The sequence below is a fragment of the Bidens hawaiensis genome, unplaced genomic scaffold (assembly GCF_021521415.1).
Source record: "Bidens hawaiensis isolate Kalapana, Puna unplaced genomic scaffold, B.hawaiensis_p1.1 tig00012466_1, whole genome shotgun sequence".
In the NCBI taxonomy this organism is placed as follows: Eukaryota; Viridiplantae; Streptophyta; class Magnoliopsida; order Asterales; family Asteraceae; genus Bidens; species Bidens hawaiensis.
This window is the reverse complement of record NW_027492016.1, coordinates 322282-347441: the sequence shown is the minus strand read 5'-3', so window position 1 is coordinate 347441 and position 25160 is coordinate 322282. Positions and strand designations below refer to the sequence as shown.

Sequence of the window (25160 nt, the reverse complement as noted above, 5' to 3'; positions counted from 1 at the left end):
AATTTTTTTCTAAGGAGTTTTCTATTAACATAAAAACCCTTTAAAAATATTAAAATAATAATAATAAAAAAAAATCATAACTCCAAATATAAATCAAAAACAAAAAAAGTAAAAAAAGAAAACAAAAAATATTTTCCTCCGTCGTCCTTGTTCGATAAAAAAAATAAAAAAAAGACATTTAGAAATCGAACCGAAACGAAAAATCGAAGGAAATGAAATAAAAAGCCATAACCGAACCAAATCAATCGAAATCAAAAAGATCGATCAAAACGAAACTAAATATATTGAAACGGAACAAAGACGAAACTAAAAAAACGGACAAAAACAAAACAAAAAACCAAAAACGAGCCCGGAATCGACCAAAAAGAAACCAAAACCGAGCACGTCCTGTGTGAAAACTCATGTTGGCTTGAAACCTGAACCGAACCCGTTCCAATCTCAAACCCATTTCGTGCCGAAACCTGTCTCATGCGGAACCCATACCGATCCAAAACCTGCCACATTTCCTTACGACACTGACCCACATCGACCCATTTCTTGAATATGTCGACCCATTTTGACCCGAAAATAACAAGATAAAATTTCAAATGACCCATTTTGACCCATTTAGTTAAAATCTTTGACTCAAACAACCCATTTAATTTTTAAAACAACCCAAATTAACCCATTTGAAATGGTTTGGGTCAAGATTACCACCCCTAATTGGAAGTTACACTCAAGTTAGCCCATAGCCTAGTTAATTAGCTAATAATTAGCCGGTAGACTTAACTTTTTTACTTTTAAGCACATTAATCCAAAATATGTTTAATCTAGAATAATTTTGTTTTGTATATTGTTTAACTTTGTTTTGTATCTGTTTATCGCTAAAAATAACTTCGTTTTTGTTTATTGTTAAAAATAACTTGGTTTGTACTCGTCTGGGGCACTCGGAATCTTGGAAACGACCCTGATGTAACCCGTGAACCATACTGATCTTTTACATTCAGTTTTCGGTTGGTATTATTCTCTCGGATGGTTTACTCAGTTGGACCGAAACCACAATATCTGTAAGGCCTGCATCAGAAGTTACTAAAGTTAGCCCACAACCTAGTTAATTAGCTAATAATTAGCCCGTAGACTTAACTTTTTACTTTTAAGCATAGTAGTCTAAAATATGTTTAATCTACAATAATTTTGTTTTGTATATTGTTTCACTTTGTTTTGTATCTGTTTATTGCTAAAAATAACTTGGTTTTTGTTTATTGCTAAAAAAAACTTGGTTTGTATTAGGTTTTAGTACTCGTTTAGGGCACTCGGAATCTTGGAAACGGCTCTGACGTAACCCATTAACCATATGATCTTTTACATTCAGTTTTTGGTTGGTATGATTCTCTCGGATGGTTTACCCAGTTGGACCGAAACCACAATATCAGTATGGGCTACACATTTATGGGTTGCAATAAATAATTTATTGTAAGGCCTCGATCCCGGTAGCCTTACATTCGGTGTTAGATTTACTCATAAACTCAGTTTGATACAGCGAAAGCATAATAAATTTGCAGCGGAAACTAAAACTTTTACATAACAACCTCCTCCTCTAACTAATCTTCAATATGGATAGCCTCATACGCGCCTCAAGCTTGTCACGTCATCACAATACCTGGATGCATACTAAAAGTCAGCTATACGCTGAGTGAGTTCTAACGTTTCTTTATTTTCACAACATACGACTTATAAGTAAATCACATCTTTCATACATTTATTTATATAGCATAACGTTTATAATTCTTTATTTACTTTCTTTATATCTGTCTATCAATTATTTCATAACTATATTCTTATACACCTACTCGTAACTGAGCCTCCTACTCTTACTCATAACCGAGCCTCCTATCTTTGCTCAAAACCGAGTCTTCCTTGCTCTTAACGGAGCCTTATAAAGTTAGAGGGATTTGTCATCCTAACTTATTACGCATGCATGAGGCCCGAAGGCTCTACGCATGAACATATACACATTCTTCTATACATAGCATTCATACTCATTGATATTCATATAACATTCTACACAAGCATTAGTAAGATATATTTCTTAACTCTTTCTATTATGTTAACTACCATTCAACATTCAACTATATATATATATATATATATATATATATATAAACACATTCATACAAGATACATGTCATTAACTAAAGTCACACATATTTATTCTTTCACATAGGTGTATGCATACAGCCACAAAACGTTTAAAGGAAAAAGGGGGCTAGAACTCACCTGGATCATACTGCGTTCACCATTAATAATAATTCCTTTCTTTAACTGTGCCCGACTGTTTAATAAGGCACACGTATTAATCCTCTATAATCACTTGTCATTCATTTCTTAAGTTAACAGGGTTAACTTTTATGTTAACCGAACCGACGGGTAATCTTCTCAAACTGTTCATGTTAATTTAATTAGGCTTATATATATATATATATATATATATATATATATATATGACTTTCCCCTTGTTCGTATGTTCTTTTCAGTTCATTTATTTATAACAAGCTCTTACGTTTAAGTGTTACTTGAGCGGGTCTCATAAATTCTTGGTCTCGCATAGGACGGGTTACTAGTTATAAACGAGGCGGGTCTCATTTATTTTTGAATCAAGTCCAGGTCACATCCTTGCAGTACGTATTTTATTATTGTTAGCATTATTATCTTGCCATTATTATTATTAAGGTTATATTATTTTTATTAATACTAATATTATTATTATTATTAAAATTTTTTATTATTATTATTAAAGATTAATATTATTAATATATATATACTTACGTTCCCAATACCCTCACCCTAACCCTAACCCTAACCATACCCCCTCCCCACCCTTTCATCTTCCTCTTTCTTTCCTCCGAAGGCCGCCGCCGCCGCCCGCCACTTTCCGGCCACCATGGCCGTCGGCCTCCTTCCTCCCTTCACCTTCACCGACCCACAAGACACCCCCAACCCGTCTCCTTCCTCTCCTCTGCTGTCGCCGGCTTCTGTTTCCGGTCACCCCATCAACTACACCGCCGACGGTTCTTTGATTCCTGCGACACCACTAAAGTCATAGGGATTTTCGCATAGCCTCTTTCGCACCGGGATTTCGCATGAACTTTTTCGCGTCGCATGACTAATTTTTTCGCGTCGCATGGCTCCTTTTTCGCGTCGCACGGGGTCGGTTCGCATGGTGTGCGAATCAACCTTTTTCGCATGGTATGCGAATCAATCCAGTTCGCACGGTACGCGAATCAAGCTGTGAGAATTCCGAACGATTCGCATAGGGGGTTCGGATTCCGGTTTGGGTTTCTCGATTACGGCCGTCTATGGGTGTATACCGACACGAGAGTGGTTCGGGTTCGAGTTCAGGTTTCATTACGGGTCCGGATCTGGGTTCTAATCTTGCGGGTTAAGAGAGCCGGCTGACGGGTTCTTAGGGTTTGGTTTGGTCGCGTATCGGGCTTCGTGTCAGCAACTTGTTCATCGGAGGCGAGTCTCACTTCGCCGGAGCTCGTGTTCCGACTTAATAACTGTTTCCGTCACCAAGCGTTTAAACGGGTCTTAGTTTACTCTTGGGTTTGATTATAGTTCATTAGAGTTTATGTTGTTGGTTTGTTTATGCCGGTTTGCTTCGGCTCGTTCCAATACAACCTTTCATATTTCGTTTATTTGTTATCAATCTTAATAAGATATTGAAATGAAAACAAACATAATATTTACCTTTGATTTTGAATATTTGGATGAGTGAAATTGGATATTAGGATTGTTGATGTACATGAGATTTTTGTGTGTGTGGGTGATGTTGGTGAAATGATGAGGATAAGAATGAGATTATGATTTAGGGGTTTAAATATGGTAAAACCCAAAGTCTTTTAGGCTTATAATTGTCCTTAAAGTCCATTAGTCTTTATTAACTTATTCATGCTCCTAAAATATTTAATTAACTTAATTGGCGCCTCTCCTCACGACAACTAGAATAATCCCGAAATATTTTATTTAATTATTTATTGGAACGGGAATGTTACATTTATGGTCTCCAAGCCTCCAATTTATGGTTGTACCATGACAATATTAATAGTTTAGTACACTGGCATCTTTATCATATTTGGTTTTTGATTTTGACAAATCAACAAATTTTTGTATGAATAACACGTAAAAGAAATTGTTTTGTTCCTTTTTAAAGAAATAACACGTAAAAAATTAGAACTCCAAAAACTGAAATACAATATCAAGAGTCAAATCACAATCAATTTGCCTCATTCAAATGTTTCTGATACACTTCCAACAGTTCAGGGGCTTCCTCTTCATGCCTCTTCACAACCGATTTAAGAAACGAAGCTTCCGAATACATCAGCCACTGAGTCTGCGTATAGCAAGAATCATCATTTTCATCAATTAACCCTTTTTCTTTTAAACGCTTAAAAACCATACACCTTGGAATAATCCTCTTTTCTAAACTATAACAAAGAACAATCGGCGATTGAATAAGATAACTTCTTTTCCAACCCATTGTATTCACAAGAAACTCCAAGATTCTCGTAATCTTATCCACTGAAGCCATCATACACCCGGGATTCTTCTCAAACGCCATCAAAATCTCATCTTTAGACCAACCCCACTTCTTATAAAGCTCAACTTTCTTATCCCAAGTGGATTTACTCATAGCCCTAAAAGCATGAATCGCCCAAAGAAACCTCGACTTTGTCGGGTCAAACCCTATTTTCTTCACATTTGTAACAACTGTCCTAAATCTATCAGCAGATGTAAAGAAAGTCCTCGGCTGTTGTGCCAACATAGCTTTTATTCTAAACTCCGGAACCCCTATTTCCAACAACAATCGTACATTTTCCGCACAATAAACTTGTAAATTGTAAGTTAAAGCCTGCGGGAACCGCTTAATGGCATTGATTACCTTATCATCCGACCCTAAAACATTTCTTAAATAACTAACAGATTGCAAGGCGGTATCTTGAAACTTTTCGCGCATAACGCTTCCCGGTCTAGTAGTCACAATTGCAGCAAGATCAGCATTTGAAAACCCTAATTTACTTAAAATTTTGAAATTGGGCAAAAGGGTTGTTTCAGGATTACATAATAATATCCTCGGGTGTCTCGAAATAACTTTTGAAACTTGGGATTTGGTGAAACCTTGCTTATACAGAATGGCTAGAACAGAGTCTGCTGTTTTTGGGGATTTTGATAAGTCTAGACCTTTGGAAGCTAAAACTGCGGATTCTGAAGAAAACCCACATGAGTTTATGAGGTATGTGATGGTGAATGAGTGTTGATTTGAAGAATTTGAAGTTGCGGTTGTGAATTTGGACAATTGGTAACGCAGTTGGAGCTTGCGATAAGTAGTTGTTGCAGGGGATGAAACATTTCTAGAAATGAAAGTAAATAACATTGAAGGGTAGTTAAGATTAAGGAAGATGTGAATTTAGGTACCAGGGCATGTGATTGATTTTGACACCATGCGATGAGAATCTGAAATACGAACGGAGAACAAGAAAACCCTAACCACAGCCTGAGTGAGTTATGTTGTGTGTATGAAGAATACAAGTGTCAACGTTTCAAATTTTAACACTATCCCTCATTTGCCCTTGGGGTAATTTTGTCTTTTAATTTTACTTGACATCTAAGGGCAGTTTAAAACATCTGAGGGGGGTGTTTGGTATTATTTTCACCAATTTATACATTGTTAACCTTTTGAAAATGAATAAAGGTGTTTGAGATTGTTTGAGATATGAGTGGAAAATTTTAATAAGTTACGCTTTTATAATTTATTAACTTATCGAAAATTATAATGAGTTTTCATAAGAAATAATAAACACCCCCTTATTAATTCCACTAAAATACTATCACTAAATCGGTCCATATCAGTGTGTGTTTAGTTTACTAAAAGGGAACCTCTTAAATAGTCATAGGACCTATGAGTCGATTAGATTTATAATTATATTGAATGAAACTTATGAACCGATCAAGCTTCTTAATGGATCAGGTAGTGGGTTTCAAACAGACTCAGATATGAACACCACCTCTTTAAAAAGGTATTATATATACTTAGATATAAACACCATTCCAGCTAGCAATCATCCCAAGCACCATTTCTAGTCGACCAAGATCGAAACACCATTGTTTAGAGATGCCCAACACATATCAAGTTTTTTTATCGTTGGTAGTAGTTATGATTAGGTATTGAAATATCAGGTAATGAGATAAACTAGACAAAGTTTGGGTACATATATTGAAAAGAAAACCCAGCCTTATGTACCCGGTAGGTTATGATCGCGTATCGAGACTTGATATTAATACCCAATTATTTTTGCATAATTTTATTCAAAGTTCTTGTACATAGACACGTTTAGAGAACGCCCTAGTAAAAGAAATTAATTTAAAAAAAGTACTTTTGTTTATAAAATATTGTTTTAAATATATTTTTAAAATGTTTTATAGATGTTTCTAGTGTTCTTTACAAGGCAAAAGATAAAACATACACACATCCATATTTAATATTTTGTTATTACTTAAATTTCTTACTTTTTTTAAAAAAGAAAATTAATTAAAATTCGGGTTATTACATGTAGGCCAACCCCCCCCCCCCCCCTCCCCAACACACACACACAAGTTTAGATTAAATTTGGATTTAGGTCAAAACATGTTTTAAAGAAGTATCAATTGAACTAGGGTCAAATTGGTTATGACCACATTTGCATGAGTTTAAACATGTTTTAGAGGAAAAGAGGATTATCAAAGTGGGTTCAGGCTGACATGTGCTATAAAGGCAATGAGCCACGTGAGAGTGTCGGCGACAATGGTGGAGGTTACGAGCGGGGGCAACTAGTTTGTGTGACAGCCCTACTAGTGGTGGCATTGGTGACGATGGAGGTTAAGATAATGACGATAACAGAAGTCAGGTGGTGACAATGGTCGAATTTGTCATGTAATGCTAATTGGTAAGTGATAGCTACAAACATTTACAAAGGGTGCTAACTCATTTGGATTTGCTATATCTTGGTTAGTTATATAGAAGTAACCATATTGACCTTTCAGAAACCTTTTAAAGAAGTAACCAAGTTTTATACACTTTGCAATAAAAAATGCATAATTTATTTAAGAGAGGATAATAATTTATGTTTGAAGATACTAATAATTTAAGAATGTTATTATAAGTAACTAGTAAATTACTTTTAATAATCCTTGGTTCAGCTGACAAAAGCTAGCTGGGTTAAGTGTGAGACAATAGGGATATATCATGGTTCAACCCACACATGCGGCAAGACTTTTATGGGAACACCCGATTCGATTCCAACAATTGTATGTTACTAAATACTAATAGAGGAGACCTCCATCGTTTTAGAACTCAAACTCGGTAATGTTACTTTTATACGAGTGGTAAACCTCTCAAACTCAAAGTATTTGTCAATTCAACCAACCAGATATACTAAACACGTTTAAAAAATAATAATAAAACTAGAAAATTGCTTGAAAACCCTTGAATTCGCTTTTAATTTGACATTCCCTCCCTCCTTTCACTTTCTTCAAAATTATTATAAATTATAAACATCATCAATCAATAGCAATCGTCAGTCGGAAAGCTTAATAACTGAAATCAACTCTCCGGCTATCGATTAACCGACTGTTTTCTCACTCAAATCTTCCACACCGTATCTTATCATGTCACCCGCACTGGAAGATTCATCATCGTCCACGCAGCCTTCATATTTCCAAAACCCTAACCCTAGCCTCCACACTGATTCAGGCATTTTCAATACTTTTGACTTTGATTCCTCAATGGCCGCCGCTCGTCCGTCGAGGAAGAAGCCTGTGAAGGTGAAGAAACATGCAGTGAGTTCAAAGCATGTTAATGGTACAGGTAAAACTATTGATTTCGTGTTTAATTTGGGTAATGGTGATTCGGTGTGCAATCCGAGTTTAGGGCAAACTGTAAATGGTGAGAAACAGAGTGTTGGTGAGTCTTTGGATCCTAATATGTTGCAGTTTATCATAGGATCTAGTGATTATGTTAAATCGGCTAAGAAGATGGATTCCGAAGAGGTGCGGAACGCTGGAAATGGTTCCCGGTCGGGTAATTTGAAATTTGATTTTAGTGAAATAGGTGCTGAGAAGTTCGGAAAACCTAATGGGTTGGAATTTGTGTTTGGTGCGAATGCGAACAATGGTGGATTGCATGTTGATGAGAGTAAATCTAATGGTACAGAGGGTATTGATGGGGTTATGAAGGCTAATAATTTTACAACTGAGGCTGATTCCGTTCTGGCTAGTTCTCTATCAAGCTTGAATCTTGGAACAGGGGAGTCAGGTGACGCTGCACTCTTGATGAATGATAATATCAAGACACAGGAGAATAATGCATCGGATAGCAATAAGTCTGTAAATTTGGAGTTTGCATTTGCTGCTGATCATGGGGATGGCTTGACAGATGTGAATTGCCAAAAAGAAGAATGCAAAGAGACGGTTAATAACTTGTTTTTTGACAGCAAAGTAGACGGTCTTTTTCATATTGGGATTGAAAATAAGAGTACATTGAGCTGCAAGGGTAGAAGGAAAGTCAGTAAGCGAATGAACAATCCGAAGAGTGAAGGGGCAGGGGCTTGTGATGGCTTGAAGAAACAAGGGATTAATATAGATCCTGTTCATGACGGTAACACTAGTTTTGTTTTTGGAAGTCGTTTAGGCAATGCTACCAGTGACATCCCTCAATCTAAAGCCTTTGATGAGTTAAAGACATCAAATATCCATGATCCCACAAAAAATAATAATTTGAGTAACAATTCATGTGCAAGATCAGATGCGTCGACTTTGAATCAAAAAACTGATGAGGGTCGGTGTTGCCAAAATCAGTTGAAGACTGAAGCTGAATTGGCTAAAGAAACGGTTCCATCTTCAACAATAGACTTTGGTTTTGTTCCCAAGGCTCATCATTCAGAAGCACCTCCAACCAATGAAGCTGGCCCTACCAATAACATTAGCTTTCCAAGTACAAATGGTGTATTTGGGACTTCATTTACAGGCTTCAATACACCAGATATAAATTTGGCAACCTCTTTCACATCAGATATGTTTTCTGGTTTAGGTAAGAAGTTGGATTTCAGTAAAACCAATTCTGTCGGGCAAAGAAAGTTGAAAAAGACCAAGGCAAAGTTACGACAGCAAAGTAGGAATCATCAGCAGAGTGGTCTTAATTCATCTAAAGAAGTCCCACAGTCGTTTGAAGAAGCTTCTGGATATTCACCAATGGATTTTTCTCCTTACGGTGGTACTACTGACACTGCAACAGCTCAGGTTAAAAAAGAAGATGCTGTTGGTACTACAGAAGATCTCAGTGCAAACAACTTTTCATCATCTTCCATCACATCATTTGCTGATGCTGATGTGTCAGCAAGACAGCAACAACAACCTCATCGGAAGAAGTATATTATAAAATCTGGTCAGGGTGTAAAATTTGCAACTCCAAAAGTATCCCGCGCACATGAATCTACCAGTGGGAAGCCGACAAAGGATTCAGATCAGGAAATATGTGACAAATGGCGAAAAAGGTTTGGATATCTCACAATTGTATATCATGTTATGACTTTAGTTTACACTCAATTTGTTGTTTTATTTGTTTCAGGGGAAACCAAGCTTATAAAAAAGGCGATTTATCAGAAGCTGAAGTTTGTTATTCAAAGGGTATTAGTTCAATACAGCATACTGAGACACCTGCTTTTTGTATAGAGCCTCTTCTTTTGTGCTATAGCAATCGTGCAGCGGCACGCATGGCACTTGGAAGGTTGAGGGAAGGATTAAAGGATTGTAGAACAGCTGCAGCATTAGACCCTACTTTTGTCAAAGCCAACTTAAGATCTGCAAAGTAAGCTGTCTGTCTGTTTGTATATTTATTGTAACTTTCTGAAATTCAAAGGTTATAATGTTTAACTCTTTTTTTATTTCTAGTTGTCATTTACTTCTAGGAGAGCTAGAGGATGCATCATACAATTATAGCAAGTGCTTGGAGTCTGAAAACATTGTTTGTCTGGATAGAAGACTTGCAATTGAAGCTGCTGATGGTCTGCAAAAGGCACAGGTAATCACATACTTTATGTAGCTTTTGTCTCATAACTGTTTTTCCAATTTTTACTGCAATGAGACTGCCATACTGTGATTCATGTATTCTAACCATAAAATCGTCTTTTATTGGACAGAAAGTTGCTAACCATCTGAAGCAGTCTGCAGAGCTTCTGCAACAGAAAACCTATGAGTCAGCAACTACTGCATTGGAAATTATTTCTGATGCTTTGTCTGTAAGCTGTTATTCAGAGAAATTACTTAACTTGAAAGGAGAGGCTCTCCTTGTGGTATGTAATATTCTTCATGATTTATAATACACATCGCTTATACCAATTAACTGTTGAAACTAATTACTTTGTAATGATTTGGTCTTGCATGTAACAGTTGGGGAAGCATAAAGATGTGGTTCAAATGTGTGAGCAAACTTTAGATTCAGCGGAAAAGAATTTTGCAACCGGGTCAAAGCTTTGGAGGTGGAATTTGATGTCAAAGTCCTACTTTCATCGTGGTAGGCTTGAGATGGCTCTCGAATTCATTGAGAAACATGAGCAGTTGGGACCTGCTTCAGACAAGTAATACATATTGTATTATTATCTTATCGTTATAATAAATCATGAATTTTCAATTTCTTAACAAACTTTTATACCCATAAATTTAAACGTTATATGGTTTGTAAGCAGGAGTGTGGACCCTAAGGAGTCATTCCCTCTGGCGGTTACTATTCGTGAGCTTTTACACTGCAAGGTATGATTAGCATTGTACATATTGGTGTATCTTTTCCAGTGTACTATAATTTACATTTATTATTTTTTCTTACTTTCTTTTTCTTGGATTGATTAGAATGCAGGAAATGAAGCGTTTCAGAATGTCAAGCATACAGAAGCAATAGAGCATTATTCAGCTGCAATATCAAAAAGTATGGAATCACACGCATTTGCAGCTGTTTGTTTCTGCAACCGTGCTGCTGCACACCAAGCTTTGGGTGAAATCATTGATGCCATTGGAGATTGTAGCACAGCTATAGCTCTTGATGAAACTTATCCAAAGGTATATTCAAGTTTGACTTTATCATCTCTAATAGCATTTAGAATCAAGCATTAAAGTTTACTGCTTTGTGATAACTTCAGGCACTCTCTAGAAGGTCTACCTTATGGGAAATGATTAGAGACTACAAACATGCAGCCGATGATCTTCAAAGACTCATTTCCATTTATGAAACATATTTCGGTGAGAATTCTAAAAAGTCCAATGGCAGTGTGAAGGATCTAAGACGGGCCCGCCGTCGTCTTTCTTCTATTGAAGAAAACTCAAAAAAAGAAAGGTCACTAGACCTTTACCTCATTTTGTAAGTTCCTTTTCTTTCATTTGTTTTAGTTATCTTATTTTTCAATTTTAAGATTTATAGCAAAAATTGTTGTGTTTTTGTTTTTAGGGGAATAAAACCTTCAGATGCTGCAGTGGAAGTTAAGAAGGCTTATAGGAAAGCAGCTCTCCGACATCATCCTGACAAGGTCTTACTTTATGTTCTATATATATAAAAGAGAAAGTTTCACAAATGGTCCCTGTGGCTTGTTGATTATATTGCAAGTTTGGTCATAAAATTTTAAAAATTGCCAACTTAGTTCAAACAGTTGTGAGAGGGTTGCACATTTGGTTCCCGCCATTAATCCTAGTTAGTTTTAACAGAAAAGTGATGTCATGTGCTATTCATGTAAGGGTAATTAAAAAGACACAATTACTCTCACATCAATGGCACATAACGTCACTTTTCTGTTATATGGGCCTAGGACGGTCTGACGTTGGCCGGTTTGCGTGTGCGGAACAACACGTTTTGGAACAATAACGCCACTTTTCTGTTATATGGGATTAACGGTGGGGAATAAATGTGCAACCCTCCACCACAAATATTTAGACTTAAGTTTAAATTTTTTAAAATCTGGGGACCAAGCTTGCAATATGGTCAAACCACAGGGACTGTTTGTGCAATTTTCTCTTTTTAAAATAAAATAAACATATTTTTTTGTGTCTAATGGGTTTATTTGTATTTACTGAATACTATAATAGGCTGGTCAGGTGATTGCAAGAGCAGAAAGTGGTAGTGATGGGCAAAAGTGGAAAGCAATCACAGAATCAATTCGAATGGATGCTGATAAACTCTTCAAAATGATTGGAGAAGCATATGCTGTGCTTTCAGATTCCACCAAGGTTTGAATCAGATTCCATCTTTCTCCCTTTACATCCTCTTTTTTTTCAAACTTGCAATATGCTAACCCTGGGTTTGACTTTTCAGCGGTCGAAGTATGATCTTGAAGAGGAAATGTGGGATGACATGAACACACCTGCAAGTAGCAGATGCTGATAAACTCTTCAAAATGATTGGAGAAGCATATGCTGTGCTTTCAGATTCCACCAAGGTTTGAATCAGATTCCATCTTTCTCCCTTTACATCCTCTTTTTTTTCAAACTTGCAATATGCTAACCCTGGGTTTGACTTTTCAGCGGTCGAAGTATGATCTTGAAGAGGAAATGTGGGATGACATGAACACACCTGCAAGTAGCAGTAGCAGAAGAGCATCTGACTTTTACAACTCTCCATTTGATACCAGCAATCGGAGAAGTTCACACTATTCATCAAAGCCATATGGTAACTCGCACTATAATTATTGGGAGCACTCGAGAAGGAATTATCATTACTCCTATTCCCGTTGGTAAATCCTTAACGAAATATATATTTTTGGTTCGCTAAAAAAGGGATTAACAAAGACTCTGGTGGTCTACACAGCCTACATATGTATACAAAGTAAAATAGGTACTAAAGTAGGATGATTCTTGGATCCTTCACATAAATTTGTTCATTAATTTTGTTGCTGCTGTGCACGTCAAAAAATGTTTTTGGAGTTGGGGGTCTCACTAGTAGCAAACTATCTTCCTTCTGTGAAAGAGGAAAGGTTTGCCCACATTGCATTGTTCTCGGATCTTACCAATAGATAGCTCTGCCATGAGTGAAATTCTAGTAATATGTTTGTTTGTTGGTTTTGTTGCTACTTATACGCTTGCTATTTTTGTTATAAAGTTGGTTAATGGGTTATTTTAACAATTTAGGTGGTGTACTAAAATTAAATGTTCTTTTTGATGATACTAAGTTAAATTTAAAGACGCCAATGGTACCTCTCTACAATAATCTCCGATCATAACTATGATTTATAAAAAGTAAATGTATTTTCATGAAGGTTATAAGTATCTTTTATGCATAAAATAGAATGAGTCCGGATATATTTGTTAATAGTTTTGAATTGGATATTGTGTAGTGGGGTTTGACAATCAAGTGACCATTCTAGGTGGCACTTGGTCATCAAGCTCTTCTAGTATGACACAAGCAGACGACCAATGTGTGAGAAAAGATGGGTAGAGGAGGTCACATAAATGAGGAATATTGAGATTCAAAGTTAGATTAATTGAAGGGGACCTTTGCAATCTATATTGAAGATGTTTAGTTAAAAAAAATGGGCATTTACATATTTCCCTTTCCTAAACTTTGAAATTACATATATACCCTTAAATAATGCTTAAAAAGCATTATATATTTTGCATTAAAAACTTGTACTTTGAGAAAATATGTAATTTCAAAGGTTAGGAAAGAGAAATATGTAAAAAAACCAAAAATAAATAGTGGACCATTGCAAATTAGTTTAGAGGTGTTTTCCAATTAACAAAAGAGTAAGGTACTATCTACGTCCCAATGGCAAATGTGCATGAACAAGTTGTGACTTTATTTTAAAAATGAGACATGTTGGCCCTTGTGGTTGACATTTCCTACCACTCTGTGTCTAGCTGCCTATTAGCCAGTTAAATGAACTTTAGAAAACCTTTGAACTTACATATTTACTTCCAACGACGCAAATTTCAATTGATTAATTTTTATATAAAAATTAAAAACTAATTATAATACCATCACACCCCATCCCTCTCACACATGTGCATGTACATGTGTGTGTATATTAATTTTTGAACATTTTTAATTTTTGAGTCAAGTGCCATTTTGGTATCTGTGGTTTGACCAACTATATAACTTTAGTACTTATACTTTATTTTATGTAAATGACTACCTCAGTTTTCAAAAACTTGCAATTTTAGTACTTTTTTTAACCCCGTCTATTTTCCTCCGTTAAGTCAGGGTTAGAATGGTAAATTCAGTTATTGTATTTATTTTCTCTTTTTTTTAAACATGTTTCCCCCTTTTTAATTGATAAAACCCTAAATTTCCTAACACATTCTTCTTCAAACCCCCTACCAATATGATCCTTCAAGCAATTGAGTAACAAGAGCAAAATCATAAACACCGATCACATATGGCTGAGACGTGGGTGTTTCATAATTTGATTATGATTTTTATTGGCTTACGTGGCAGTCGCCGGCCGGTCATCGCCGTGAAATCCTCCTCCAATTCCCGCCGTGAAAGTGAAACGGAAAATTTCGCTGTGGCGGAGATGACGTCACCGCCACCACCACCGACAAGCTTGTTGCTGCTGCATTCAATTCTTGCCGGATAAAAACTATCTTTCCGATCATCACAATTTTCGTTGAATATATTATTATTATTATTATTATTATTATTAGCCTTACACGCAGCCCGCCTAGTCCTTAAATTCCACGGCTTCTCCGCCGGCGACCCTGATGTCATCTCCACCGTGGCCGCCGCCGAAAATTTTCCTCTCAAAATCGCGTCTTTCATTTTACCATTTCCGTTTGGAAATCAAACAATAGCTTCTCTATAGTGGCTTCAATCTCGCCGTCGCCATATTTGATCGGTGTTTATGATTTTTATCGAAGGACCATATTGCTCTTGTTACTCAATTGCTTGAAGGATTAGATTAGTAGGGGGTTTGAAGAAGGATGTGTTAGGGAATTTAGGGTTTTATCAATTAAAAAGGGGGAAACATGTTTAAAAAAAAGAGAAAATAAATACAATGACTGAATTTACCATTCTAACCCTGACTTAACGGAGGAAAATAGACGGGGCTAAGAAAATGTACTAAAATTGCAAGTTTTTGGAAACTGAGGTAGTCATTTGCATAAAATAAAATATAGGTACTAAAGTTGCATAGTTGGTCAAACAACAGGTACCAAAATGACACTTAACTCTTAATTTTTTCTATTAATTGTTTATATTATTTAAAATTTTGTACATTCCTCATTAAAAAATTTTCTGTGTTTTTCTTTTCCATTTTTAAACGTTTGCCTATGTTCAAAGATTGCGCATAGGAAATAACTCACACATGATTTGCGCATGTGTTTGATGTATAAATAAGCAAATTTTCTTTACATATTTATTTTGACATTAGAATATATAAACAAATATTTCAATCATTTTCTTGTATTCTAAAATTAAATAATTAATAATTTACTTGAGAGAGAGAGAGAGAGAGAGATTAGATTATGAGAAAACTTAAAATATACGAGAAAATTGAGAAAACTACTACCACTATTCATTATTTATTTATTTTAATTATAAGGTTAGAGATGTAAAGAAGTAAGCGATTAGAATGAAAATGACAGCATCCGTAAAACCTTCAAGTTACATAAATCAATCAATCAATCATGCCCAGTACATATATTATTATTATTATAATTATTATTAGTTTTTATATAGCTGTTAAACTGTGATCTTATTATTAATATTATTATAATTAGTAGTAGTTTTTGAATGAAAGTGAAAATTGTGACCGACTCTCAAGAACAATCTTAATAGTATAAAAATTTATAAATCATATTAAAAAATTGACCAACTTTTATCTTTTAATTAAGTATAATATTGTTATATATATATTTTTCAACCTTGTGCGGTTTTTAGTTCAAACTATGTTTTTTCTTCATACAATTTTGTTGTTTTACCATTAAAACAAAAATTGTATTGGTTAACATATATAACTAACTAGATTTTATCCCTCGTATTACGAGGGTTGTTTTACATTATTCGTTCACATATATATATATATATATATATATATATATATATATATATTTGGATTTTAATTTTATTTATTGTAAGAAAGTTAATAATTAATATACTTGAGGTTTGATGATAAAATGGTTTTACAAATAAATGATATGTTATAATCCGGTTTAAAAGCTATATGGGTTTGGTGATACCCATTACCCGTTTATTTTCTTTATTATAAAATTGTTTTTTAATTATAAATAATATCTTTTTTTAAACAAAATAGGATATTAATTTTTAGAAATATCTTTTTCTTTTTCAATTGGATATTAAATTTTAGTATATCCCTATTTTATAGGATTTTTATATCAAATAAGTGGTAAGATTAATTTTTAATTTAATGAGATGTTATAACTCGTTTAAGAGATATCTGGTTTTGGTAAGACCCATACCCATGAATTTGGGTTAAATCAATGAGATGCCTCTATTTAAAAATCAATCAATCTGGTGGCTTCCATAAAAAGAGAAAGCGACCACATCAAGATACGTAGGATTTTAGGGTTTTTATTTATATATATTATAGATAGATTATGTTGTTTTACCATTATAATTGTGTTCGTGCCATTATTATGGTGAAACACTAAAATATTTTGTATTTTTAATAAAAATACTATATTTAAATTCAAGATAAAAGTACTTGCCTTTATTGTGTAACTTTTTTCTAAAATATAGTGGCGTATGGAAAAAATTATTGAAGTCTTTTAAACTGACGAAATTTTAAAAGAAACCTTTTTGTTTTATTTTTTCAAATGTTAAAACTCCCACAATTTAATCTCATTGATTACTTCATTTTAGTTTTTAGATATATAGCAGTAGTAATGAAAGTGATATTTTTAGGGAAGAGAAAGTCACACATATTTTATAAAAAGAATAGATACATCATACGTTGTAAGATATTTTGGATACATACAAGACATATAATAAGTTTTGGAAAGAGAAAGTAGTATAAAAAGCATATACCTATACTGATAAAACAATAGAATATATTTCAAACAGACATTTTAGATACAAACAAAGTAACACAATTTTTTGAGATTGAGTTTAAAAAATATTTATTGACTTATTGGTCAGGATTTGAGGCTTTTGTAAACTGCTTTTTAACCTCCGCGATAAAGGACAGTCACGAATAAAATGAGCAGGATCACCGCAGCGGAAACAACACCGTCCACCGGCACCACCGGAACATGCACTGTTAACAGCAGCAGTGCCATAAGAAGTTGCTTTCTGACCGGGAAGTTGGGAACCTGGATACGCTCTGGCCATTGAGATTGTTAAGTTAGAAGAAATTAGGTTTCACGCAAACGAATCGGAGTGAGCAGCTTCATGGCGTCTCGTCTCGTCTCGTCTCGTCTCGTCTCGTCTCGTTGTCCATTTGAACTGAAGACTACGGTTTTTGACGTTTTTCAAAGTTGCCTCCTTTTTCCCCTCACAGTATTAGGTGTAGAGGCTGTTGATTCTACGCGAATTCAGTCGGTTTTCATCATGTTTGTTACGGTATCGGAACTAAAAAAACAAATATCATGATTCGGTATCGGGCCACTATAACAAAACGCGGCGAGTCTAAGCAACTACGGTCGGTTTCCGTCGTGTTTGACACGGTACCATAACTAAAACAAAATAATAAAAAAAGAACAAAAACAAAATTCACATTCAGTAGGTTTTCATTACGGTCAAAACTAAAAAAAAAAAAAATCTACCAATAAGGTGTCGCAAAGTGGCCCAATCGGGAGTTTGCGACACCAAACTTGTTAATTATATTATATAATAATAGTATATTTTGCCTGGCGCGTTGCGTCGGGCAGGTTGGTAAAACCTGAGCGTTATCGATTCCGGGGCGTTAAGGAGGTGAGTCTATGTAAATTCTGTTTGTTTGTTTGTTTGTTATAGTACCGAAACTAAAACAAATGACAGTGAATCTACTTGAGTTCAGTCAGTATCTGTGATGTTCGATACGACAACGAAATTAAAACAAAACAAAGTTAACGTTTATTATGATGCCGTAACTAAAAACAAAAAAAAGTGAAGTGGCCTAATGTAGGGCCGCCACTTGGCCCAATCATATTTTTGTTGCACCAAAGTTATATTTTATACTTATTATAATAATAGTGCTAACATATAAACAAATAAAATATTTTAATCAGTGTTGGTAAAATCAAGCACTGGTAAAGCCTGGGCTTGCAGTGGTGAGTCGGTAAAACCCGAGCATTGTCGGTTTCGGGTGTCACAGTGGTAGTTGACACGAAATTCTTTGGTTTTGGTTACGCTTATTATGGTACTGTATAAGCAACGTTGGTAAAACCTAAGTGTTAAAACCCAAAATATAAATTCGTCGATTAGTAAAACCCGGATGTTGATAAACCCCGAGCATTATCAGTCTTGGGTGTTGCAATGATCAGTGGGTAAGATCAGGCCCGGCCCATAGGGTGGGCAGAGAGGGCAACAGCCCAAGACCCAATATTTTTTAGGGCCCATAATTAATTTTTCGTATTTATTATATAATATATAAACAAACCAGTCCAAGACAAAATATGTAAGTGGCGCGACTAGTAAGGGTCCTTTTTCTTGCATGTGCCATTTTATTTGTTGCTCAACAGGAACGCTTTCATCTAATAGTTTTGATTTTTTTTTTTTGCTTTTTTTTCTTTTGTTGTTCCAACGATCAATAAGAAGCGTAGGCTATTAAAATTGGGGTTCAATCTTATTTGATTTTATTAATGCTTGTTTATTTAATATGCCTATGTCTTATGTTTCTTTATTTATTATATATTTAAAGATCAAAATAATTTTGATTTGAAATAATAAATGTTAAAAAAAGACTCATGAATTGTTTAAGAGCGTTCTCAGCTTATTTCATATATTTTTCTTGTAATTTAGCTAAAAAACACCATTCCATAAATTTATCTATCGTTTTACAAAAATCGTCCACATTTTATTCTTTATTCATATCCATAAATTCTCTTTTTATTATTTTTTTTTCTCTTCTGTCTTGTTATATACTATATGGTGATCGGGAGATAGTTGATATATTTTATATGGTATGGATAAAAAATGAGACCATATATTTAGGTTTTTACTTTAGTTGCTATATAACTCATCCATATAATAGGGAATGGATCGGAGAGGTGATTTTGATGGGTTTTCTCAAATTTTACCCTAAATTATATGAGTTTGACAAATTTATACAAATTTGACCATTGTTGCAATAACTTCAGTTTGTTAATTGCTATCATAATTAATAACTGTCATTGTAATATTGAATTTTTATATATAAGTTATTGTTTTTTTTAAAAAAAATTTTTAGGGCCCATTTTTTCATTTGTCTCGAGCCCTCGAAATTTTTTAGGATTCTTGGGGACGGCCCTGGGTAAGATACCGCACCAAAAGTAAAACATAGAATAAAAGAAAAAAACAAAAATTTAATGTGACCCAATTGTTGGCCGCCACGTGGCCCAATAGGTGTTTTTGCGGCACCAACAATCTCAATTGTTATATAGTATAATGTAACAGCTACTTAAGTATCAAGAGGTGACTCAAATGTGTGAGCAAACTCTTACTTTTGCTGAAAAGAATTGTTGCATCGTTGATGACAGTAATTACACATCAGATTAGGATCAAATCCGACCATTGAAACTTTGGAGATGGAACTTAATGTCTTGGTCTTACTTTTATTTGGCTGAGTTTGACTTGGCCCTTGCCACCATTGAAAAATATGAGCAATTAGCACCTCCTAATACCAAGTAATAATAATCCAACACGCACAAATGTTTTTAGAAAATAATGAAGTTTGCTTAATCTTTTTGTATTTTACTGTTTCACATCGCAGAAGTAACGGACCATCATTTCCTTCATCTGCCACTATCAGTGAACTTCTTTGTTGTAAGGTGTGAAAGTATCTGACTTCGTTGACTTGTGTTTTTTCAAGTGTATTATACAATGCTTCAGAATGCAGGAAATGCAGCTTTTAAAGGCGGGAAGTATAGAGAAGCGGTGAAACATTACAGTGATGCTATAATGCGAAGTATAGAATCAAAGTCTTTCACTGCTATCTGCTTATGCAATCGTGCAGCTGCCCTTCACGCTTTGGGTGAAGTCACTGATGCCATTGCAGATTGCAATCTTGCAATAGCTCTCGATGGAGATTACGTTAAGGTTTTAATATAGTAAACAGTCTTCATATTTGTTTTAATAGATTATAAACGTTATTATGGTTTTCCGGATGCAGGCAATTTCTAGGAGAGCAAAACTACATGAGAAAATTAGAGACTATGAGCATGCAGCCATTGATTTTCAGAGACTAATATCACTTCTTGAAAAGAAGGGTGAGAGAAAATACCTGGACGATTTAACAGTAGCTTGTCGACATCTTTCTTCTGTGAATTAAAACATGAAAAAAGGAGTGACTATGGATCTCTACCTCATCTTGTAAGTTTTTTTTTATATTAATTAGTTTGGTAAAACTTGTTTTATGATTGTATTCTCATTTGTTATGCGATGATAGGGGACTAAAAGGGTCCGAATCTGGTTCAGAAATTAAAAAGCATACCATAAAGCTGCACTTAGACATCATCCAGACAAGATCCTTTTCATTTTGTTTCCAAAGTTTTTTGGTTCATTGTTATATAATGCTTCTCATTTGAACTCACCAACTTATTATCTGTACACTCACTCAGGCAGGTAAGTTTTTAGCACGAAGTGAGAGTGGATTGGATGGTCATGTTTAGAAAGAGGTTTTCACAAGCATCCATAAGGACGCGAACATGCTTTTTAAGATAATCGGGAAGGCATATGCTGTATTATCTGACACCAACAAGGTTTGTTTAGGATTTCTTCATTTCATTGTTGCTCTTTAAACTATCTGTGGTCTGATAGTGGCTTTTTTCATACAGAGGTTGAATTATAACCTTCAAGACTCTATGCGTGATGACTTTGGGTGGAGCTATGATGAGTAGATGGTGCCGGGCTGCTCGTTGGAAAAAGGAACACCACGAGCGGTTGAACTAACATGCTTATGGTAAACGTTTGTGAGTACAGATGAAATCGGTTTTCTTGTTTTGTGCCTTTTTTTTCTATCTGCCTTAACGTTTTGAAAGGTGGGAACACTGGCAGATAGTTGTGTATATTTTTTTTGCAAATCACACGAACTTTATTATATTACGGGTTTTAATTATACTCAGACGTCAAGACATAACCAATTTACATGTCTAATAACCAATTTACGTATATGAAATGCGTCTAAGAGATCCTGGATTGAGAAGGCGAAAATGGGCCGGACACTACACCATTGGCTAATAACTAATAAGTAAACATGCTCCGCTGATTCTAGACATTTAATACACAATCAACAACACCCTAAGTTGATCAATACTTTTCTTTGAGCAAGAACATCAATCATTGGAATATGACACAGGTGCAAAAAAAGCCGGTTCTGGGCCCGATCTGGCATACCATACCCGAAACTGGACCCGACCCAACTTGAACTGAAGAGTATAAACCTGTTCCAATTCCTCATACAAAATGGACCGAATCGGTTCCACCTTTATCTGGTCTAAATCCGGACCCGAACCGGCCAAAAACTTATAAAAATTGGCCCAAACCGGTCAAAAACTCGAATCTACCCAGAACCAAATCCGATCCTACCCGGTTGTTGACCAAAACCGGACCTGGTTTGTGTACCTCTTGAACACGACCCATCTCAGCTCTCTGTGAGAAAATTTTTAGTTTAGAGACACCCATTTACACCAAGTCAAAAGTTACTTCGATCCCTACCCGGATTAGTGGATAATGTGTTTATAGATTTAACAACGAAAATGCCATTTCAATCTCCAAGCCATACCCACTTATGTATCTTAAATTATCCTCATTAGCTACAATTTGGCTTATAAGGTTGAATCATAAAGTTTCATTTCTTCCACTAGTCGTCGTCGTCATCATCATCGTACTCAGTATATCCCATTAATAATAAAGCTATGGTAGGGTCTGAGGAGGGTAAGATGTAGACAGCCTTACCTCTATCCCGTAGGAATAGAGAGACTGCTTCCGGTGAGACCCCCGGCTTGCATTTCTTCCACTAGTGTGACACTTTATACCATGACGGAAAGTGTCACACTACTTTGAGCTAAGTTGGTCATGGTATAAAGTGTCACACTGAGATGCGAGACGGGGGTCGCAACGGAATCAGCCTCTCTATTCCTACGGGGCAGAGGTAAGGTTGTCTACATCTGACCCTATCATAGCAGTTATCCATAAACCATAATATGCTCTAGTATTCTGCCATTATCCAACACACCCTTTATCAAAGCATTTGATTTATTACATATATTTTTTTTTCTTGCTCTTTGAGCCACCACACAGAAAGTTCAATCTTAATTTTTCCAAAGCTTCAAGTAGTTAAGCTAAGGATTTATATAGAGAGAGATTCGAGGCTTTCCATAACAATAGGTGGGACTAACGATTTCCGACACCCATATCAATTTGATTAACAAGAAACAAAAAGAAAACATCTTTTATTATTCAACACATATTGCACCCATAAACAATGCTAAACCTAACTAACAAATAGATAAACTAAAATCTAAACAACCTACATGATGAGTTTGCCTCTCATTCTCTAAAAAGTAAAAACCTCACACATCTCAATCCCCATCCCTATTATATACTATTATTTTTCTTTTTCTTTCATTTAAAATCTTGACGGCTAGTTATTTTGTCTTATTATCTTTTTCTTCTAAGCCGTGGGACAGAACGGGTTCACGTCGTCAGCTCAGGTCAAGACAAGTTGTTTTGAAAAAGGTATTTTGCAACTAAAACATATTGATAATCCATATTTAACAAGTTTCCAACTAAAACATTTTGATAGTGAATGACATCAATCTTTCCAACATAAAACCATACTGATAGAATTCAAAGCAGTTAACAACTTCTTTGCAACTAAAACAAAGTTCAAACTAGAAGATCATTAAACAGTAGCATATAAAAATAAAAAATCATCATCTTAAGAAAAGAACATTCATTGTCTATTGAGTAATTGATGATAACACCAATTGCAAATGATCCATGGATATAAATCTTGACCTTACAAGATGGCATAACAGGTGCATCAAAAACCAGATGAGTGGTATGAATCCAAACCTTAGAGCTGAAGTCCAAAAAAGGTGTGACGTAGAAGAAATTGGCGTAGTTAAATTTTTTTTCAAGACGTATATTGTACTATTTCCATATTATAAAACTGAAAAGTTGTGATTAGATTGAAACGAAAAGGCAAATGAGCAACAAGCCGCGCAGCTACCCCATAGTTAATAATTTGAACATACATCATTATCAAAATCATGTATTGTTAAAAACACATTATAATCCATGATTAACATCAACTGCAGATTGACATAAACTGTTCAATCAACAATTTATATATCAATCAACGCAAAAAGAAGAATTAGTACTTACTACTTAGTAATAAATGTCTTCCCATCAATTCTTTGAACACATTGTCATCTTCAACCAAATCAGTTTTCAAACTCATTTGTCATCTTCAAGCAGATCAACTGAAGCGGAGCCAAGATCCAAAGGCAGTTCGCCACCAAGAACCTGTACGCATTCCCATTGCTACTTTGCCAGAGAGAAGAAAAATCATTGGAGGAAGCAATTTAGGTTCAAGAGGATACTTAATCACGAGCCGTTTTTTATATAAAACTACAACAAACCTGGAAGAGATTTCTCGTAACTTTGCAGCTGCAATATGAAACCAGCGTTGGGAGCAGCCACGCTTCGTTTACTTTTCACACGGTCCAGGGCTTTAGACGCACTCATGCCATGTGTCTTCATCAAATAGGCCACAACAACAGTCACACTAGATCAAATATACAATACGTTAAACATAGTTTTAATTCAAATGCTCATAAATTTTTCTACCAAGCATTTAAAATTTTAGCAAAAAAATAAAGGTAATATATGCGGTACTCGTGTGTTTTCTTTTCATCGACCTACTTTGATGTCAAAAATCAAAATAGCAGCAAACCATGATGAATAAACATGAGTTCGACCAACAGACTACATTTTGACTTACCAAAGTCAAACAACTGCATATTGGACCATATATTGAATTTTGAGAATAAAATTAGTAACACATCTATATATTTAATTGGACCATAAAAGTTAAATTTTTTTTCTTTTTCTCAGTTTATGACATGAAGTTATTAAAATGAAGGTCTACAACTGTCATTTCAGAAAAATATATATATATATATTTCATAAAAATTAATCACCTTCTAGATCTTCCTGCAAAGCAATGAACCAACACGCTGCCCATTCTTTTAGCTTCATTAATGTAAGTAAAACAGTCATCAAAGAATTGTGCAATGTTTACGTCTCCTCTGTCGTGTACTAAATCAAATAAAGTTTTACGGGTAAGAAATATAAAAGTTTATTAAAACATATACAAGGAACAATATCATTGATCAATAAAAGAGCCATCTCACAATCAAGAGTTTTGTAAGTGAAATCATTTGGGTATGGAGGCGGAATTGAAGAGGCAACAGTTAAAATGTGAGTAATGTTCAAACTTTTCAAAAGTGTCTTGTTATTGGCAGCCTCAACTGAACCCAAATAAAGACCCTGCGATATTGGACAAAAATGCAAAGTGCAACATTGATTTGAGAATTAATAAGTACCATGATGTTAATAAAGTTTTAAGAAATTGATTTTCCACTTTTAGTTTACCTCTTCTATTTGGGATGGAATGTCATCTTTAATATCCTTTGCTGCTTTAATTGCTCTCAGAAGATCATCCATTGCAAAACTGTTGGTCAAATTCAAAAACTCGATAAGTCTTTTGAAATGCGAGTTTTTTCTTAATCATGCACCCAATGAAATCAATCTGCACAAGTAGAAACTAGACATCTTATGACACACGAATGAGAACGAAAAAGAAACAAAAAAATACAACAGAATTTTATAAACTGGTTTTGAATTTTTAGAAGTGTAAACGTTTTCTATACGGTTTACTATTTTTCCAAAATAGTAGAAAACTGGTACAGAAAATAAAACTATTCCCTAACAATTAGATTTTAGGTTCATAAACCACCAAAATACC

The 25160-nt window shown here is 34.9% G+C and overlaps 5 protein-coding genes across 5 annotated transcripts; 2 read left to right on the top strand and 3 right to left on the bottom strand.

The window, feature by feature from the left end:
• Positions 1-4224: 4224 nt before the first annotated feature.
• Positions 4225-5451, bottom strand: LOC143541026 (transcription termination factor MTERF8, chloroplastic-like). Its single transcript, XM_077033945.1, has one exon. The coding sequence runs from the start codon at positions 5411-5413 to the stop codon at positions 4256-4258; it is 1158 nt and encodes a 385-aa protein (XP_076890060.1). The 5' UTR covers positions 5414-5451; the 3' UTR covers positions 4225-4255.
• Positions 5452-7683: 2232 nt separating this feature from the next.
• LOC143541009 (uncharacterized) lies at positions 7684-12975 on the top strand. Its single transcript, XM_077033935.1, has 11 exons — positions 7684-9566; positions 9641-9880; positions 9964-10093; positions 10212-10364; positions 10462-10649; positions 10758-10821; positions 10918-11124; positions 11205-11422; positions 11510-11588; positions 12142-12282; positions 12577-12975. Exons 1-11 carry the CDS (start codon positions 7684-7686, stop codon positions 12787-12789), a joined length of 3516 nt encoding a protein of 1171 aa, XP_076890050.1. The 3' UTR covers positions 12790-12975.
• A 1389-nt stretch (positions 12976-14364) lies between these two features.
• Positions 14365-14809, bottom strand: LOC143541008 (uncharacterized). Its single transcript, XM_077033934.1, has 2 exons — positions 14479-14809; positions 14365-14378 (listed from the first exon to the last, which is right to left on the bottom strand). The coding sequence occupies exons 1-2, from the start codon at positions 14807-14809 to the stop codon at positions 14365-14367; spliced, it is 345 nt and encodes a 114-aa protein (XP_076890049.1).
• Positions 14810-19723: 4914 nt separating this feature from the next.
• On the top strand, positions 19724-21024 carry LOC143541007 (dnaJ homolog subfamily C member 7 homolog). Its single transcript, XM_077033933.1, has 6 exons — positions 19724-19812; positions 19899-19956; positions 20018-20224; positions 20298-20423; positions 20797-20886; positions 20962-21024. The coding sequence occupies exons 1-6, from the start codon at positions 19724-19726 to the stop codon at positions 21022-21024; spliced, it is 633 nt and encodes a 210-aa protein (XP_076890048.1).
• Positions 21025-23532: 2508 nt separating this feature from the next.
• LOC143541025 (dual specificity protein phosphatase 1-like) lies at positions 23533-24859 on the bottom strand. Its single transcript, XM_077033944.1, has 5 exons — positions 24788-24859; positions 24547-24682; positions 24334-24451; positions 23773-23918; positions 23533-23674 (listed from the first exon to the last, which is right to left on the bottom strand). Exons 1-5 carry the CDS (start codon positions 24857-24859, stop codon positions 23610-23612), a joined length of 537 nt encoding a protein of 178 aa, XP_076890059.1. The 3' UTR covers positions 23533-23609.
• Positions 24860-25160: the final 301 nt, after the last annotated feature.

Excerpts from the sequence above, each read along its gene's own strand:
- LOC143541026 (XM_077033945.1), bottom strand. The coding sequence starts at position 5,413 with ATGTTATTTACTTTCATTTCTAGAAATGTTTCATCCCCTGCAACAACT.
- LOC143541008 (XM_077033934.1), bottom strand. The coding sequence starts at position 14,809 with ATGAAAGACGCGATTTTGAGAGGAAAATTTTCGGCGGCGGCCACGGTG.
- LOC143541025 (XM_077033944.1), bottom strand. The coding sequence starts at position 24,859 with ATGGATGATCTTCTGAGAGCAATTAAAGCAGCAAAGGATATTAAAGAT. Across the intron at positions 24,683-24,787 it reads TTCCATCCCAAATAGAAGAG|GGTCTTTATTTGGGTTCAGT; the intron begins GTAAACTAAAAG and ends CCAATATCGCAG. Across the intron at positions 24,452-24,546 it reads CACTTACAAAACTCTTGATT|TACACGACAGAGGAGACGTA; the intron begins GTGAGATGGCTC and ends TATTTGATTTAG.
- LOC143541007 (XM_077033933.1), top strand. The coding sequence starts at position 19,724 with ATGTCTTGGTCTTACTTTTATTTGGCTGAGTTTGACTTGGCCCTTGCC. Across the intron at positions 19,957-20,017 it reads GTGAACTTCTTTGTTGTAAG|AATGCAGGAAATGCAGCTTT; the intron begins GTGTGAAAGTAT and ends ACAATGCTTCAG. Across the intron at positions 20,424-20,796 it reads AATACCTGGACGATTTAACA|AAAGAGGTTTTCACAAGCAT; the intron begins GTAGCTTGTCGA and ends GGTCATGTTTAG.
- LOC143541009 (XM_077033935.1), top strand. The coding sequence starts at position 7,684 with ATGTCACCCGCACTGGAAGATTCATCATCGTCCACGCAGCCTTCATAT. Across the intron at positions 10,650-10,757 it reads TTGGGACCTGCTTCAGACAA|GAGTGTGGACCCTAAGGAGT; the intron begins GTAATACATATT and ends GTTTGTAAGCAG. Across the intron at positions 11,589-12,141 it reads TCCGACATCATCCTGACAAG|GCTGGTCAGGTGATTGCAAG; the intron begins GTCTTACTTTAT and ends ATACTATAATAG.